This window comes from Zonotrichia leucophrys, chromosome 1 (assembly GCF_028769735.1).
Source record: "Zonotrichia leucophrys gambelii isolate GWCS_2022_RI chromosome 1, RI_Zleu_2.0, whole genome shotgun sequence".
Taxonomy (NCBI): Eukaryota; Metazoa; Chordata; class Aves; order Passeriformes; family Passerellidae; genus Zonotrichia; species Zonotrichia leucophrys.
The window spans coordinates 92362357-92381299 of NC_088169.1; the positions used below are offsets into that span (position 1 = coordinate 92362357).

Genomic DNA, 18943 nt, shown 5'->3' on the forward strand with positions numbered 1-18943 from the left:
TGAACACCCTGTATTTCAGGGAAATTGAAGTCAGGCGTCTGTACTTGAAATTCAGCCCTGATCAGAGCAATCTGAGAAGAGTAAGTTCAAGAAATGAACAGGGCTTCAGAGAGGCATCTTCATCTCTCATTTTGGCCAAGACACAGCAAAGGCTCCAGAGAGCTCCAGAGTGTAATCCAGCAGGCTTCTGAGATATGCAAAACTCAAATGCAACCCAAGTCAGCTTTGTGGGCCTGTAGACCTTTGCAGACAACAGGCACAAGGTCTGTTTCTTCTGACTTCAGGTTTTGTTGGGGAAATTTCTTAACTTCAGTTTGGTAGCACTTGGGTAACATCCATCCTCCTTTATACAAAAGCCTGGGCACTCCTGATAGGAACCTTTACAGAGGATTTGAAAAAAAGCCATTGGAAAAACACAAATTCAGGAAACAGGAATGTTATAACCTTGCTAATGCAAAGGCAAAAGCCATTGTGTGCACACAAGTTTAGAAGCAGCAATGGCAAAAAACTTTGAAGGAAAACAGCAGTGATTTTTATTATTGCCTTATATGAATTCAGAATGTTGCAAAGTTAAACAAAGCAATTATAAAGCTGGGTATTTAAAAATACCTAATGTTTCACAGTCTTCTTTGAGATGAATCAGGTATCCAAACATCTGGGGATTGCAACATCCATCAGGAAACACAGACAGATGAGACACATCAAGACAGGAAGGTTTAGGGCTGCCATTGGAGAGACAAGGAACAGCAGGAGATTCCCGCAGCTCCTTTTGGGTCAGAAATGTTAGTTCTACATGAATGTGTACACTAAACAAAAAGAGGAAGAAAAAGAGAGAGCTAAAAAAGGTTTTTGCAAGTCTCCCGCTGTTCTGTGTCTTTCTCACTTTGCTCTGATGTCTCTGAACATGTCACTGGCTGGCAGGATGACTGCTTCCTGATTCATGATTTCATATTTAATTCTTTCTATATAAAAAGGAATTTAAAGGAAATTATTACAAATAGTTTGGCCACACTGCATCAAGTCACTGGAAACTATTTCTTTATCCCTGACGTTCTCTTTTTCTTTTTCCCTCCTTTATTTTTTTTCCTCCTTTAAGAGAGAAGTTAGATGCTTTCCTAAACACTTTCCAGACTTGAGCTATTCACATATTGCATGTGGAAGGCAAACACAGCCCAGGCCTGGAAGAAAGACTCTCTCATGCTGGTCACCCCAGTAGCTTGGGGCGTTGCAGGCGGTGTCCTCAGCAGTGTTTCCTTTCAGAGAGCTGTGGCTGCATGAAAATGCTTTGGGTGTAGCAATCCTGTGCTCATCCCACAGGCACTTCATGAAAGAGGCAACTGTTCCATGTTGGGAATTCAGAGAAACCTCTGGCCAGCAGTGGCTGCTGGAGGCACCCTGATTAAAGCCCCATTGTTTTGCCCACTGCAGCTAAACTGTTCCCTGATGAAGCCCCCGTCTGTCCAGTGGTTTGGGAAGAAGCAAATAAGTAAATAAAGTCGTTGCTGGGAATAACAAAGACTGGAGGAAGCAAGGAAAGAGGAAGCAACCAAAGAAAAAAACCTTTAATGCACTACATTTCTCAAAGGCATATGTCCAGGAATTGGGTTTCTGGACTGTGTTTCTTTTGTCTTTCTGACTCCTGGATCTTGCTGTACTAAGGGCTTTGAGACACTAACAAACACTTTGCAAACACAAGCAGGGGTGTTGCAGGAAAAGGGCGTTGAGATCATACTTAATCAAACTTCCTCACATTTTGATAGCTACAGTTCTGCTGTACAAGTCCATCATCTCTTTGCCTTCACAGTTCCCCACAGCCAACACAGCTGAGCGACACTTCAGGCCATGACCTGTATCCTGATTTTAGTATATGGCTGACCTGTTTCAGAGGGAAGAAAACTCCAGGCTAAGTTCATATTCTTGCACAGGTGTGTCTCACAGGGGGATGAACTGAATGATCTAAAAGCAGGACCATGCTGGACACTGTAAAATCAGAGAAGTTTTGATTCATAGCACAAGCTTCCAAAGCAAAGGAAGCTGAAGCACCACATCCTTCAGCAGGTGATGAAGATGAGTACATTTAAACATTGAGAGCTTGTCCAAGCAAGGCAAAGCTGCTCTTGTCCACATCCATAGACTTTGGAACCAGTCAGAGACTGAAGCTCATTTTAACATCAGTTAGGTGCCAAAAGGGGAATGAAAAAATGTAAGTAGCTTATTAAAAAAACCGTCACTTGCAATGTAGTAACTCAATGGCATCTACTTTGCACTTCATAAAACCAAATTTGTTCCAAGGGCTGAAACAAGTCAGAAATTATTCTTTTACCAATTGCCCTGTCTCACTTTTGGGTAAATATCTGGAAGAGCAGTTTTGTATAACAAGCATGGTCGACACTTAGAGCATGTTCCTGTCTATCCTCCAGCTGTCTGAACCCAGAGCAGTGTCTCTTCCTCTGTAACACCCCCACTATAAAAGCTGCCATGATGTTGAATTTTCTTCCCACTTATATCCCTCTCTCTTCCACCATTCATTGCAGTGTCCATTTGTTCCAATACAGTCAGTTTTGCCCTCAGATTATTTTTTCCAGCCTTCACCTCCTCCCTTTCATGCATGTTGGAATTTCCTCACATGCTTTTCTCCATACTACTTTTGCCCTTATTCCCTTTCCCCATTCATTTCTTCCAGTGTTCTTTTCCATTTCTCTGCCACACTTCTTCTCTCCCAGCTGTTTCTTTGTATGCATTATCATTAACTTCTATCAATAAATTAAGGTTGGGCCTGGTCCTAAAACCAGAATCAATCAAAGTTGCTTCAGGCAACTTGTAAGGGGCAGTCCTATCCATGAGTCAGTAATGAACCCATCCCATGGTGTGCAAAGGGAAAGCTGTGTTATTGTACATTCTGCCTTCTAAATCAGAGACTATAAAATGAAGCCTTGCAGAAATTCTTTGTAGTGTTTTTTATTTTTCTGCTTGGTTTCCATTTTTTTTTTTTTTTTGCAAGATTAGCAGAAGCAGCCTGGCCAAGCTCCAGTCTAGGGTAATCTCTTCTGCTATTTCATATCCATGCTGAATTGTTTTTTCCATTTCCTAAGACCAGAGGTTAGATGGCAAATGGCTGTCATGTTCTCTTCAAAGCTGAATTGTCACGTTTTGGGGCAGAAGCCAAGCCAGAACGAAGCACTCTGAGCATGTGATGCCACCCTGGTGCTCCTCACACCTCCCTCAGAGCCTCCTGGTATGAAACCTGCTGAGAAAGGCAAGCTGGGTGAGTCCAATCCTTCCCTGCCCTCACTCTCAGCCAATGTGTAACACCACAGAGCTGCAAGAGCCCACTTTTCAGCACTGGGTGATGATTACAGCTAGGACTCTTCCCATTTAATGACAACAATAATGGGAGCTTTGCACCAAAAAGAAGGTGATACCAGCATCATTTAATCACTGAGGGAGGTAGGATGTGGAAAAAGAAGGAGTGCCCTAAGGTCTCTCATTGAGGAGCAGAGCTTGCCACAGCTTGTGGCATGCCATGGATGTGACTCCTGCCACCTCCTTCATGCAGTTCCAACTCTAATCTGAGCAATTCAGCCCTCACTGGTGCACAAATGCTGGAATGCAAAGAGAAAAGCCAAAGGTGTGCCTTTAAGCTGCTTACATCTCCAGCAGGTCACCAAACCAGATGGGAAATACAGGTAGCCAAGCAGAGGCTGCAAGATCTCCCTCCACAGGTGAGCACCCGTGTTCCCTTGTAGCCACCAGCCCGGTCTCAGCACAGGGCATGGAGTGGGTGGCACTGCCCGGGGCGCACACTGAGCTCTTCCCAATATTTCAGGCAACTGCGCTGCTGGTAGCTCACGAAAGCACTCAGCCAAAACTGCTGACACGTGTCAAATTCCCCAAGCAGCATTACTGGGCCAGCCAAGGGAGTCTGAGGAGCCATCTGGCCAGGGACACGGAGCCCACGTGTCAGGGAGTGGCCTCTTGCTCCCAGGGCTGGGATAATTGGACATTGTTCAGCATCTGAATTGTCGCTCTGTTGGGCTGTGGGCTTGTCTGCTAGGGACGAGCTAATTACCATGCAAACTGCTGAGGGGAGGAGAGGGTCAGGGAAGGCCCTCACCCTGCTCCTACCCCACAACAAACAGGAGGGTTTTGTGCCCCCCAGCGCCCCGAAGCAGAGAGGGGAGAATGGGTGGGAAAGCAGAGGTGAAGGGAGAAGCCTCTTGAACACTTCCCATTCAAACACAAACATGGGACCCCTGTCAAACCTGGGAGCGGATTTCCCTGCCATACACAGCAGTCAGTTCCTTGGGAACGAGCAAGCAGCCGTCAAAGCTGCCCAGAGATCTCAACAGCTCATGGTGCCACATTTGTTACCTTCCCTTCCCTGTCCCACATCAGCCAAGGTGCTGTTTTTCACCTCCACAGCCCAGCCAAGGAGCTGAAGGTTCTGCAGAGACAGAGCTGCACTGAAAGTCCAAATCTCCACCCTGCAGTCACCACAAGGTAAAGTCAGCAGTGCTGCTGCTGCCAGCCACTTTTCAAGGAGGCAGGACTGGGAAAGAGGATAGGAATAAGGCACATTACAAGCTACAATATCTTTCCTTAAGCACAAGAATTGATATCAGGTGCACCTGCACTGTTCCTTGAATCACAACTATTCAAAATCTTTTCATGCCCTGAAAGCATGTTCTGTCAAGAGGCAGGAACACATTTTTCTAATTTTTCCATTCTCCTAAAGAAAACATGCACGTGTCTTTTCCCTTTTTCTACCAAAGCTCAATTATTTTTGCTTCACAGGTATATAATGCTGCAAAGAAAAGCCTTGCAGTCACCCTTTGTCCATCTGCTAAATCCTTCCACCATCCTGCAGTGAGTTCAAATCTGCAGTGAGAGATGCATGAAAATCCCAAACAGGGAACCATCATTAGGGCACGGATAAGCCTCTAAAGCCCTTAGGATCCAGAGCTGCAGTTCACAGCTGTTTAATGCCCAAGAGCTAACATCAATAATTTAATGAGTGCCTTACATCCTGAAATATTTCACAAACTGCAAAAACAAGACTCACTCCACCCACCTCTAGGCTGGGAGGTGGCAGCTGTTGAGCCAGGCAGAGCAGCACTACGTGACAGTTTAGGACACTGGATAAAAAAACAAATCCTAGCTCCAGCAGAAATTGCTTCTGCAAAGGAAAAGACACAGCACAGCATGTGCATTTGTAAAAGAGACCCTGTCCTCTAGGAAAGAAAAAGATAAACCAGGGATTTTTTAAATATTGGGGTCCTTGTTTTACCATGTGCCCAAATGGCAACATTTCCCCACATGATGCCTAGACAGCAACTTGACAGAGCTGAATCTATGCTTGCCATCTTCTGAATCACCCACCCCATTCCTGTAGCAGATTTTTTTGGGCCACTCCCATGCAAGCACTACCCAGACATAAAAACCTGCTTGGGGTGTAATTGCTGCAAGCGTGGCTTAAAGCAGAGCAGCAGCACACTCACTGAGCTGCCATGCTGAGGGGCCTTACCAGTATCCAGTTAATCTCTTCAAATCTCATTATTGCAGCACAGTGACAGATGGGTGTTTTAGCAGGATAGAAATTAGGACTAATTAGGACTCCTAGCCCTCCTTTGTGTTTGTCACATCAGCTCCTCCCCGCCGCAAGCAGGTTTGTGAGCAGTGATGGAGGGCTGCCTCCAGCACTGTGTTCTGCCTGCCACCCCGAGGAGGACAGCAGGCACTGGGTCACCTACACCCACCTGATCTACAGATGGGGCTGCAGGGGATTCCATTCCTTATCTAGGTTCTGGCAAGTCTGGAGGGTGACCCCAAACTGAAGTTACTGGGATATGGAACTGAATTTCCTGGCTCAGCTCCCGTTTGTGGCTTTACACAGCGAACCTCAGGCAGCAGTGTGTAAGTCACTATCGAGCCAGGAGGGAAGAATGATGGACCCAATGGATCAAGACCAGCTCTTCTCATTTACTGCTCCTAAGCCTGCCTTGGGCACAGAGCTTGATGTATTGACTTTGGCAACATGTGCATACTGCCATCCTGGCAATAAAGTCATCAAAATGGAGAGAGACGGGGAGGGTAGCACAGGGGGAGGTAAAAAATAACAGCTAAGCAGGGGGAACTGAAAACACTTGAGAGAAGGGACAATCTTCCATGCCCCCTCTGCACCCCTGAGCCATCACCTCAGGCCAAACCCCACACTTTTCTTAGAGATTCCAGGACATTTGTTTTAACTTTTTTTGTTTTTTCTGCATTCCTCCTTGTTGTACTTCTGGTTTCCAGTCGGGACTGGAATGGAGAGAACAGGATTACAGAGGAAGTCTGTTGCTCTATTTTTCTGGCTTGATTAGAAGCAGAAGATGCAATAAATCTCACAAGAGAGTTTGTTCTCATTTAGCCTCTCATGTATCTGAAATTACCTGACCAGAACAAGGGTAAGGAAAATGCACTACCAACTGGGGCACACTGAGAAGATAAAAACAGAAAGAGCAAAATGGTGAAGCTGTTTCCCTCTCTGATTTTGCACAAAGAAAGTAAACAATTCAGTCCCTCTGACAGCTTATTCATTTCACACAAATTGCAGCACAGATGCAAGGGCTCAAGAAGGAAGCTCACCCTGCCTGATCACACCTCTGAACCTCCTGAGGTGTGACTGCTACCACCACAATGGGAGAGGAATAGAAATGCCAGCACTAGTTGCATGTGCAGCAAAGGGTTTCCACATGCTGGATGGCTCTGTTGAGCTGCCAAGCTGCCTGTCTGCAACAGGACTGACAGTCACATTCACTGCTGAGATGGTAAACGCAGAACGCCAATGTATCAAAAATATCCCAGCTGAAATATTCAGCTGCAGATAAGCACACACACAACACACACACACACAGACACCCTTCCTCCCAGTGTTCTGTCTGCTAAATCAGCATTTTTTTATGAGCCAGTGAATATAGATGGTGAGTACAGGCACAGATCCAGCTGGATTCTCAGCCCTGCATCCCACGTGTATACAAAATTTGTGAGCATGTCCAGCATCTTTCAGGTAAAAATGCAGTATCAATGCCACTGTGTTTAGTGAACACCAGCCAGGGCATCCTTTAAATGAAGTTTGTATCAGAAAAGCTGGTCTGCTGTCTGATGCTCTTCAGGAAATAAATTACACAACTTAGTTATATCAGGAATATCTCCTGGTCATTTGGATGTTCAATCCCTGTTCTAGAGATGCAAGTATATCTCCTCTAACCATTTCCTCATGTGATAATATCTAATGACATGACAAAACAAAATACATTCACGTTCCAAGACTGGTGAGAGCAAATAAAGGGCATGAGATTTAAAGTGAGTTTTGCATTGGGTTTGGCGTTTATTTTTTGTTCTTTCTTTAACTCCTCTGTATTTTCTAGAACTAAACAAAGCCTCCTGTTCCAGATGATCAATCTTCACGCTGCTCCTGGCCCCAGAGAGCACAGGAGATAATAGCATTTCCAAAGGCATTTAGTTAGCTGAGCCCGGAGCGTAGAAGAGGGCAGTGAGGAGCTGGAGACAAATTGCTATGAACCCAAGTCAGCTGCTCAGGGCACATTTCTAAGAGCAGCAGACGCAGCTGAGAATCCTGCAAAGGGATGTGAGTTTCCCCTCCCCTTGCTCGATCCCTGTGCTGGAGATGTAACACAAATTCTGCTCCCCTTGTTCCCAGTGCCTTTCTGCTCTCCCTTGTTGCCATAGAGGCTGGTATCTGGGACTTGAAATGTGATGCTCCACTGGTGAGAGTGGGTGGAGAAAAAGCAAGGTTTGCATTATTAATAATTTCCCCTACTGCACCCATTTTGGCAGCAAAGTTTCTCACTCTCCAGTCTGCTGGACATGCTTTGGTAGAAAGGAGCTTGGCCACAATGCCCTGGTTCTGTGCAGTGTGGCTTTGGGGGAGGACAGGGGGACAAACGCCACCTGAGAAAGGTGTGCTGCTTCAATGCATTTTTTGTAGACTTTCTATTAAGCCAAAGCTCTGCATGGCTTTCAGAAGATGTAGCAGAGCAGTGTGTTATATAAATTAATTTTTCTGGGCTGACCAGCAGCAAAACTTCAGAAAGCATTAAAGAACTGGGGCTCTTTATGAAAAGACAATTCCTTTTGGGTATTAACCAGGGCAGAAAGAGCATAGGCAAGGTAGAAAGCATCCTTTACAATGTCCTGATTACACATTACTTATTGATTGAATTGCTAGCAAAAACTGGAATACCAAGGAAAATCTCTGCTAGTAACTGCATAGATTACCGAGAACATCAGAAGAGTTAGGAGGTGAGTTGCCAGCAGGTTGAGGGAGGTGATCCTTCCCCTCTGCTCAGCACTGCTGAGCCCACAGCTGGAGTCCTGTGTCCAGCTCTGGGCTCCACAGTACAAGAAGGACTTGCTGGAGCAAGCTCAGCTCAGGGCCACAGAAATGATTAAAGGACTTGAGCATGTCTCATGTGAGGAGAGACCAGGATCATCTTATCCTGTATAACAGAAGGATCAAGAAGGATCTATCATTGTGAATGAAGACCTGCTGGAAGGGAATGAAGAAAAGGGAGCAAGTCTATTCTCAGTTGTGCCTATTGACAATACAAAATACATAAATTAAAAACCAGGAGATTCCATCTGAACGCAATATTTTTTTACTCTGATGGTAGTCTGAGGCTGGATCAGTGATCAGTTTGCTCACAGAGGTTACATCCAAAATTCTGTGGAGATATTTAACATTCAACTGGACACAGTCTTGGGCAACTGGCTCTTGCTCACCCTGCTTGAGCAGAGGGTTTGGTCTAGTTAATCTCAAGAAGTTCCTGCTCAGAAATTCTGTGATTCTGTAACATTTTCTACTGTTGTTAAGGTAACTCTTCCTATATGGACATTAACTCACCTAAGATGCAGCCATGCAGCCAACCTGACATGGCCTGGAGCTGAGTCTGTCACACCCATCATCACAGGTGACACCAGGGTGGAAGAAGGCTGGTTTGAACCTAGGCCAGGGGGCTGCTCCCAAATGGGAACACAGCAACTGAGCTGAAGGAACTGAAGGCAACTGCAAAATCATGAGTTTTGCACTTCCCCTTTTGGTGCACTGTTAAAATCAAAGGGCTCCCACTCAGGTGAAAGTGAAGAATCTAATCCAGGTGCAGGGTCCTGTTCAAGGCAGGGAGGATGGAACAGAAGAGGACTGGCACTCCCCTGTGCACTTAAGTGGCACAAGACTTGTAGCATTAGGGACTGAACCCCTCCCTGTCACACACAGGGGTAGCAGGGATCTGGCACCTGAGTGAGGGTGAAGGTCAGTATCGGTGGCTATAACTTCATTGTATGCAAAGGCCCCAGCATCTGACAAAAAGGTAGATCTTAAGTCCATGGTTAAGTACTTTCTTATCTGCAATCACACTGGCGCAGAAGATTGGAAAGTCTGCTTGTGGTTTCAGATAAATGTGGAAAACAGAGTCTACATTATTGAATTAAGTATGAAAGTTATAATAATACAGTCAGCACTGTTGCACAACGTAATTTCATTTAACAATAAATTCAATTTATGCTACACTGTTCTCTGTGTGCATTGTAAACATACTGCAGATTTTTTTTGTTTGGGGCTTTTTTGTGGGTTTTTTTGTTTGGTTGGTTTGGTTTGGGTTTTTGTTGTTGTTGACAATGCAAAACACATTAACTGAAGTTATCAGCAGAGAAGCTGAAGGCTCTGGCATGCGAGCAAAGGACAGCTGAGGCTTGAGGCTCAGGGAATGTATGGAAAGGAGCCACTGGTAGGCGGGTGGGAACACTAGCTGCCCTTGAAATAACCAGCAGTGCAGCCATTTAGCAGCCTTCGCATTTCAATAAGATATCTGTAGGTTTTCCTGTCAGAGCTCTAAGTGTATCTGGCACCCTGCTGGTGGTGCTGGACTGAAGGCAGATGCTGGTAGCTCTCCATCCTTTAATCACCCTCCAGACAGAGATCCAGTCCAAGCCATGATGTGGGCAGTCAATCCGACAGCCACCCCAGCCCAGCCCTTCAGAGCAGGGCTGCTTATGCCATCACTGACAGGCTGCTTTCATTTCCCCTATTACTGTTAAAGGAGAAACACTGGAACATACATTTTTGGCACAACCCTGCCTGCCAGCAAATGTTGCTGCTGTAGAACTGCGTCATATATGCCAAGCCCAAGTTACAGATGCTTTCTGAGCTCTCCAAACTAGAACCAGGCCTGCACCAAAGCTGGGGACCCAAGCATCCCTGGCCAATGGGGACCTCCCAGGGTTGCCCATCCCTTGCTAGATCAGCCCATGTTGCACATCCACCCTGTGCACTGCCAGTGCTCCATCCAGCACAGCTGTTTCCCTGAACCTTTGAGAGCTGTGGCACCACAAGCAGTGGAGTCCCTACTCCTTGGTTTCCAAGTTCAGATGAAATCAGCTGCTACCAACAAAGAGAAAACATTTGCTAAATCAAAATACGTGTCCTAACCTAAGATCTGCAGGCAAGATGTGATTCATGCTGTTTGCAGGGGTGGGGGCAAAGGCAGGATCAAAGTGGGGCTCAGTGCATGCAAACCACACATCTGCCTCCTGCAGTGCTCAGTCAGGGAAATGTAAAGCAGCAGGCAACATGCAAGAGTTCTCTGCTAATCACACAGTGCTAGCAATGGAAAGTCAATACAGAACAAGGAGCTGAGCTTGCAACATGAATGTTAAACAACAGTAACACTGTGCCGCAGAGACACAAAAATCCAGGTCCCAGGAACCAGAAACAGATTGAGGAAGTAACACAAACATAATCCAAAACAAGAAGGAACAGCAGAGTAACAGAAGCAAACAGATGGCTTCTGTTCCCGTTGTTCCCAGTGTCTTTTTGCTCTCACTTGTTGCCATAGAGGCTGGTATCTGGGACTCAAAATGTGATGCACCACTTGTGACAGAGGCTGGAGAAAATGCAAGAATTTACATTATTAATAATTTCCTCCACAGTACCCACTTTGGCAGCAAAGCTTCTCATCTCTTGTCCATAGACACGCTTTGGCAGACACTGAAAGGCCAAGGAGCTGTCTTCCCTCAAAGCTCCTCCACCTGCCAATACATGTACCCAGCTCTCAGGCCCCGCTGCCACAGCTCTCCTTCACTGTACAATAACAATCCCACTTCTTTCCCCCAAAACATCAGAGTTCAACTGTCCCTTCTGCTCCTGTCACAAGGGAGGGGATGCAGCCTTAAATATCCACACAGCCTGCATGACTAGAGCCAGGAATAGACCCCACAGAGCACAGGCCATGTGGCCTCCCAGCATATCAGCAGTGTGAAAATGTGGATCAGACCCCAGAGCACACCACACACAAAAATAAAGAGGACTAGAGCATTTCTGAGCCAGCCCAAGAGGCCGTTCTTGTCCTGTTCTCCTCCCAGCCCCTGCCACTTCCTTCCTTGAATGGAGACAAGTGTTTGCATAGCCACAGAGTAAGGTAGGTCAGGAAAGAGATCTAGATTGAAGGCAATTTGGCTCCACAAAAAGGTTTCTTTTCAGCTTGATCTGTTCTTGAGACAGAAATCCCCAGTGCCACAGTTTTCTAATTTTGAGAGAGGGATGAATGCAGTTCTTCACTCTTCTGCAGCAGATTAAATGAGCATGTGGCATTTTCATTTTTCCACGGGGACTTTAAAAAAAAAAAAAATAAAAGCTTCTTCTTTTTCCCCTAGTTTGTCTTTAATGATTCTTCAGCAAGTTTCCCAGGACTTGTTGCATGCAGCACTAACCAAAGCACCTACCCAAAAGTATGAGCATGGCTTCACTTTGAAACATCACTACATTAAAAAAATGTCCTAAGTGAACACAAATGCAGCCTTGTGTGGCACACACTTATTAGTGCTCTGGACTTGCATGCACCCTTATGCTCATCCCAGCATGCTCCTATCCCAAAAGACATGCCAGGGTGAGGAAAGAAAGCCACAGGGCCCAGAAAAGCTGTTTCACATCTGTGTGGCAGGTTTAATGATTGACTCAAAGGGAGTCTGTTCTTGAAGCAAGAAATTTTTTTCCTGAGTGACAGGTCTGCTTATCCAGTCATGTATGGACAGGGCAGCTCCACAGTGAAAAGCATGATGACAAAATCACTGTGCAGAGGACAGGGTGCTCAAGGGGCTGTACCAAAACAAGCAAGCAGTATCCAAGCCCACCCTTCCTTTGTACCCAGCTTGTTACTGCTGAATTATTGTTACTGCTTTCCCTCTGAACTACCTGCCTATGCCAGAGCAAAGTCTTTGCCTACTGCACCTCTCAGATGCATTGAAGAACCTCCTTGTAGAGTCAGGGTTGGCCAGAGCCACCAGTTTTTTGAGACCACTAATGCAAAATGAAAACTTTCCTTACTCTTTCATTCAAATGCCGCTGTGATCAGGCAGAAGCAGCCACTGCACAGCCACACAGCACATAAGAGTGTCATATGGGCAAGCCATGTTGCTATCTCCTTTCTCATACTACAATCAAGGGACTTGTAATGGTTTTTCCTCACATATCTCCCTGTCTACATTTGAAGACAACAGCTCCTCTTCCCTCCCCAGCCTCAGGGAGTGCTCCTGGCTGCCCTTGCTCTCTCTCCCCTCAAGTGGGGAGAACAAGGCAGTTGGTGGCTCCAAAACTTCTCAAACGAAGCAGCCCTTTTTTTCTAAAGCAAGTAACAAACAAAGCCAATAAAGCTGCATCAGATGAATAGATAGGAAGGGATTTGGGTGCTACAGGCTCAGGATGAGAGCCATTGAGGGAGCTGTGGGGAGTGTGGGAGGGGGCTGAGGGGAAAAGCTGAGCTCATTGCATCCCAATCAGACAACATCAGGCAGGAAACAGATGTGGAAGAAACCACAGAGGGGTACAGCAGCAGCAGAATTAACTCTCCAGCAAATAGGGGAATCTCAGACACACAGAGCTGACCTGCACCATAAGAACAAGGCATCAAGTCTGAGGTTTGGCTTCGTGCACACCTGGTAGCACCTCTTAGCCCAACATCTAGACATCAGCATACCAAAAAGACACAGGAAACATTCAGCCTTTTTCCAGGTTCTACCTGGCTCTAAGCATACGAAGCAAAGGTAGGTCTGGATTGCTAGCAGTTCCTATACAAAAGACTGGATAATCTTTTACCATCACAATTCAATTCTTGTAGATGCTGTGTGCATTTCCATTTTAAAGAGTGGAAGTTGTACGTGGCTGTGTACCTGAAATCCCAGCTTGAATTTCCCACAGTTAGAAGCACTAGGAATATTAAAATTCCTTTTGATTTAGCTCCTCTCACTTTAACAGCTTTGACTCTTACAATAGCCTCCTCTTACAATACTTTTGTGATATAACCAGAAGCAAGACTGTTCTTTGTGACTGTTTTCTTAAGGAGTTCAGAGTGTCCTGCCCCAGCTAAAGATGGTGCACAAACTTGTGTCTTGTCTTCTCTGCTGGCCCATTCGTCACCAGAAAATTACACTGTTGTTATTACAGTAACTGAGAGCCTGATGTGCAATTCCCACTGACTTCAGCAGAGGCACAATGCATTTTTCTCCTCTGGAAACCAAGCTGGTTATCAAGAGGCCAGAACATGACTCTAATGTTAATCCTTCAATACCATTATCTATTAGCCCCATTACACTGATACATTTCAATAAAGTTTGGCACAGTAAAAAGTTTTAGTAAAGGGCCATTAGTACTCACTTCCTTCTGCATGGATACCTACCCATGTCCAAAGTCTGGGAATGGACACTGCTTTCTAGTGAAGTTTTATATTCCAAAAGATCAGTTGCCTTCAAGTATGGACTCAGTGCTGGAAGTGACACAGGAGGGACTACGTAAAATTAGACAACTTTTCCTCATTGGTATTGCCAGCCATCGTTCCTTTATATCTGATGTGAGCTTGTCCTCATACACGCTGCTATTTAAGCCATTGCTTGATAATTGTGGTGAGGAGGAAGAGAAGTTTATTTTTCCCTGAGTTTCTAGCCCTCTTACCAAAGAAAGACTTGAAAACATAACCCAGATGCACACTGAAGTTTTGGAAAACAGAAAGCGGACAAAGAACTCAGCAAAGATTTTATGTGGTGGTTTTTGTGGCCTGAGTCATGATTTTAAATGCTTGTGTGCACTGATAGCAGTCTGCCCCCATAAGAAGTGTGACCAGTGTCTGTGCAGAGACTGCCAGCAGGAAAAGGCCAAGTAGGGTCAAATGTGGTACTGACAGGAACTGACTTGAAACACAGTAAATTCAACACATCTGAGTGTCCAATCAGCCACCAGACATCCACATCTGCCCATCACCACTGACCTGAGTCAGATCTGAAAGAATCAACTTGCAGCTAAAGGCTTTCTATCATGTTTTTGGCTCCTGAGCTGCTTTACTGTACCTGCTAAAGTCTTCCTATTTGATCTTTTTTTAATGCTTTGTAGTTCTGCTGTAGCTTTTATTGTATTATCATAAAGTTCTTTCTAAGAGAGGCTTAGGTATATGGATCTGGTAAGGGAGATAGCAGGATCTTTGGCTGTCTCTGAAGAGAACCATAGCAAGTCATTAAAGAGTTACATGGGAAGAGAGGAAATGCTGATACCTTTAGCAGAGTATCATTCTCTCCACTGGAATTTGGCAACAGCACAGGGACTAAGGTCCTTACAGAAAGCACAAGCTGCTCATCAACAACCACAAGCATGCAGGGCCTCAAGTTGTGCCTCTCCTGCACAAAGCATCGCCCAAGTAGCGCAGCACCCCCTAACTGTAAAGGTCATGTACCAACCCCGAGGGGAAAATTCCAAATTGAATCGTCTTCACTAGCCTGGGCCACCCCCTGTGCTCCCCTGGCCAGCACCAGCAAAGCAGGTCTCAGCCTCTGTGCAGCTCCAGTCACACACACCAGCACTGCAGGATGGCCTAAAGCAAACCTGAGCACGGAAAGCACAACCAGTATGACTCACGTCCTGCCACCCCACAGCATCTTCTTCACACTTAACCCTTCTGGGTACACTTCAAACCTGCTTGCAGAAAGGCCCGCAACACAACAAAATGTTCGCTGGACAGCAGCCAAAGAGCTCTCCTGCTCCTGACTCTCAGATATCAGGAACAGTCTTAGAACTTCATTGCTTCTCAGTAGGGAACAACCTGAGCCTGCATCCCACCAGTTAAACACACAGCACTGAGAAAAAAACAAAGCAGAGAGAAAGTTACAGCTTCATGTCCCTATAAAACCTGCTGCTTACAGGAGCACTGACTTGTCACTGGACATAATTCTTAGCAGGACAATTCAACTCTCCCCAAATCAATAATCTCTCATACCCTGAATGCTCTTCTAATTTGGTTGCAAGTTCATGATGTCCTGGTGACATCTCAACCTTCCTTTTTTCCCCAAGACATCACTTCAGCATTCTTGGTCATTCCTATTTATCCTGAGAGTACTACTACCAACAAAATTAATATCTCTAATACTTTAATTTCTTTTCCCCTTGTCCTGATGAATTGGAACTTCCAATACAACTTACACCCTTACCAATAAACCTACAACAACTGAGTCTTTCATTTCTGGATCCCACAGCACTGGGCAATGGGATGTGCTACTGAACAAACAGCAGTACTGCAGAAAGGAAAAGAACTTTCTATTCTCCCCACTGCTCCTCAGCATGGACACATAAGTACATTGGAACTGTGAACCATGTCACAAATGAGATTTGAGAAAATGTCCTTCCTTCTTGTTCTCAAAAATTTAAAATTAAAAAAAAAATTTAAAATATTTTAAAAAAGCAACTACGGGATTTTAGGAAATAGATTTTGCTCATCTGGCCTAATTTCAACTGCAGTAAGTATTTTTTCCCTTGCTGCTTCAAGTGAATATACTGCCTGTGCCTGCCTTCCCTGCTTTGTTTTCCAGTGATCCTGTAAACAGCTGTAAATAGTTCCTTCACCACAGAAGTCCATGGTAGCCCTGGACGGAATTTATCTGTCAGTACCTCACACTGGCAAAGGGACATCAGCTCATTAAGTCTGTTATTTTTTTGACACTTAATTCAATTGCTGTTAAGAGCTATATAAGTTAAAAGATCCAGTACCTGTTGCAGACAGCCCACAATGCAATTGAATGGCTGGTTTTTCCCCATACATAAATAAATGCACATATATAACAGCTCATCTTAGTGATACATTTGCTGCCCTCTTCACTGTGCAATGGAAAGTACTCCTGTTATGCAGCCCATCCCTCTGCCAGTGCGGTTCCACACTGCACTTCATCAGCCATGCTCATCAGCAAATGAAAGACCTGATTGTACAGCTCTCCCTGTACAAAGCTGACATTGCTGCTAGAAGTCTTTTTTTTTTCCTTGAAATAACCTGACATTGGTAAAATTGGTCAGTTCAAATTGGAACATAATGCTAAATAGGGATGACAATGCTAACATCACGGATGGTAACAGGCATGTATTTATTTTTTCCTCTCGCTAAACTGCAGGTCCTTCTGCTGGCCAAACTCACTTCTCTTGTCATTCAACCCACTTTATGAAAAAACGTTCTGCTCCTTCCCTCATCAAGGACTGACTATTTCAAACTCAGGACCCCCTTATTTTATTGGAGTTACCTCTTGTCTGAGCTACTGTGTTCTCATTCAATACCTGGGAGCGTGACGGTCAAGGGGAGAAGGAGTGAAAGCCAACAGGCAGGGTGGTGAACGTGTTAGCTCAGATGTCTCCTACAACACACACCGTACTCCACCCCATAACCCAGTCTCTGTCCTGTCTCCATCCAGCAGTCCAAGGACAACATGGGAACTGCACTGGAGTCCAGCTCCTCCCCAGAGTCCTCCAAAATTCTAGTTTCACGGACTTACGGTGGATTTTGAAATCCTGGAGAGGCAACACTGAGCACCATTCAGATTTCCAAACCTGACTCACTAAAAGCCTGTTACTCCCTTCCAGATAGATGGGAGAGGACATCACGACTGATGTCAGGCTGTCTTTTACACACTTAGGCAGCCTGAGAACCCCAGCCCAGTCCTTTCCACACACACAGCACTACTCATGCAAGGGTCATGCAGATGCATCACCAAAGCAATCTTCCGACCGTTCATTCATTGTGAGTAATGGGGCAGTGACTCCACTTCCCGGGGATAAATCAGCTCCAGGTTGTCTAACCCTTAGCTTTTGGAAAGGTCTGGTTTGCAGTCCTGCCAGTAAGAACAGGGGGACACGCGCTTGGCTTTTCTGCAACCAGAGTGAGAATAAAGAAGCATTTACCATCCTGCCCAGAGCTCTCCAGATACTCCGTCAGGTCGCAGCCGAACGCGCTCGCGGCTCCCTTCCTCTTGAGTTTCTGTTTGGCTCCCTTGTTCTTCATGAGGTTAGTCCCAAAAGAGGTTCACCCCCCTCCTGCCTTGCCCCCCTCCCCCCGGCCTCACGCTGGGCGACAAAATTCTTGCTCTTCTCCTCAGACCACCGCCCGTGTCCCGCTCCCAGGGAGCAACATCGGGGGTCCCGTACAGCGTCCAGCCAGAGAAGTAAACATTAATCCCCACCAGATGTTGGGCTGCTCCTGCGGCAGAAGAAGGTCAGGGCGAGAGGAGGCTGCACAGCCCGCAGCAGCAGCGATCATAGCCTGAGCCCAGAAGGGTTCTCATCAGAGGCAAGTGGGTGGCGGATGGGTGCCCGCATCAGAGCTGGCAACTTGGGGGCAGGAGATGGTGGGGGGACGTCTTTTCCCTCAGCGCAATCCCGGGACCCTCCACAGCCACCTTCTGCGTTTCGTCAGTCGCGCTGTCGCCACTTCCAGCAGAAGGCGTCCCAGCCTGGCCGTGCTCCCCTTGGCTTTCGGAGGAGACTGGAAGTTCAAACGGACTAATGAGAAGGGACTGGGGAAGAGTCTGCACAAGGCTCCTCTTTGGCTCCCCCCCTTCCCCTCCTCCTGCTTTGGACAGTTGGAGGAATGAGAAACCAGCTTCCTGTCCTGACTCCCGCTCACTCGCTCTCTCCTTTCCCCGTTTTACAAATCCTGGGATAATCCAGCTCAAAAAAATGCTGAAAGGAAGTTAGCTGAGGAGGGGGCGGAGGACGCTTTTTGGCAGTAAAGTGTGTGTGTGAGTGTATGTCTGTGAGTGTGTGTGTGTGAGCGAGAGGCTGAGGGAAGGCGGGGAGAGGAGTTTGGGGAACAGGGAACAGGGATGGGGATGGGGGAAGGAAGAGGGAAGATTTGCCCCGGCAGATAGCGGACTGCCCGGGAGGAATCCCTGGCGCGGCCGGGCGCTCCCTGCTCTCAATTCCCTACAGCCCGGCAAGGGCCGGGCAGGCTCCGGCCAGGAGCGGAGAGACCGGGAGCCTCTCCAATAAATCTCTGCCCTGCTCGCAGAGTCCTTCGCTGCGAGGCGCCTTCCTGCCCTCCAACGCGACTGTGTCACTGCAGGACCTGCCTTCCTCTGCAGAGGTGTGGGACGGAGCTGCTGAAGTGCAAGGAGGGGACCGAGAGTTGGGGAATTAAAGAGAGGGGGAAGGAGGGAAACCTGCAGCTCCCTCCTCCCCGGCAAGCAGAAACAGATGCTGCCCGGGCATCTGAGTTCACATACTTTCGAGTCAGCTCCCAAAAAAGGCTCCCCCTGACCAACAAAGGGATTTAGATAAGGAGCTGAAATGACTCAGTACAGCAAGAAGGGAAATGGGACAGGTCTGCCTTCAGGCCCTGAGCCTTGTCTGTGTCATCGCCCCTTTCACCCCAAAAACACTTTTCTGGTCCAGTTTTCAGTACACACAGATGTTAGCTCATTAGAGCAGTTCCTTGCACTTATTTCACATTTTTTTATCCCAGAAATTCTGACTTCTTTACAGGACTGGGTATGCCCACCAGCATACCCAGGGAGGAAAATTACTTCTCCAAAGGCTTCACTGACTGGTCTTACTCTGTGCCAAATGTAGCTGGTCTGGGTTAAAAAATGA

At 46.4% G+C, this 18943-nt stretch overlaps 1 protein-coding gene across 1 annotated transcript in view; it reads right to left on the reverse strand.

The window, feature by feature from the left end:
- Positions 1-17894, reverse strand: part of ARHGAP31 (Rho GTPase activating protein 31) — a 60630-nt gene extending 42736 nt beyond the window's left edge. Inside the window, exon 1 of the mRNA XM_064722265.1 lies at positions 17258-17894. Within this exon, the coding sequence (XP_064578335.1) occupies positions 17258-17357 (100 nt within the window). The 5' untranslated portion in view covers positions 17358-17894. The remainder of the gene's footprint in view (positions 1-17257) is intronic.
- Between the last annotated feature and the right edge of the window lie 1049 nt (positions 17895-18943).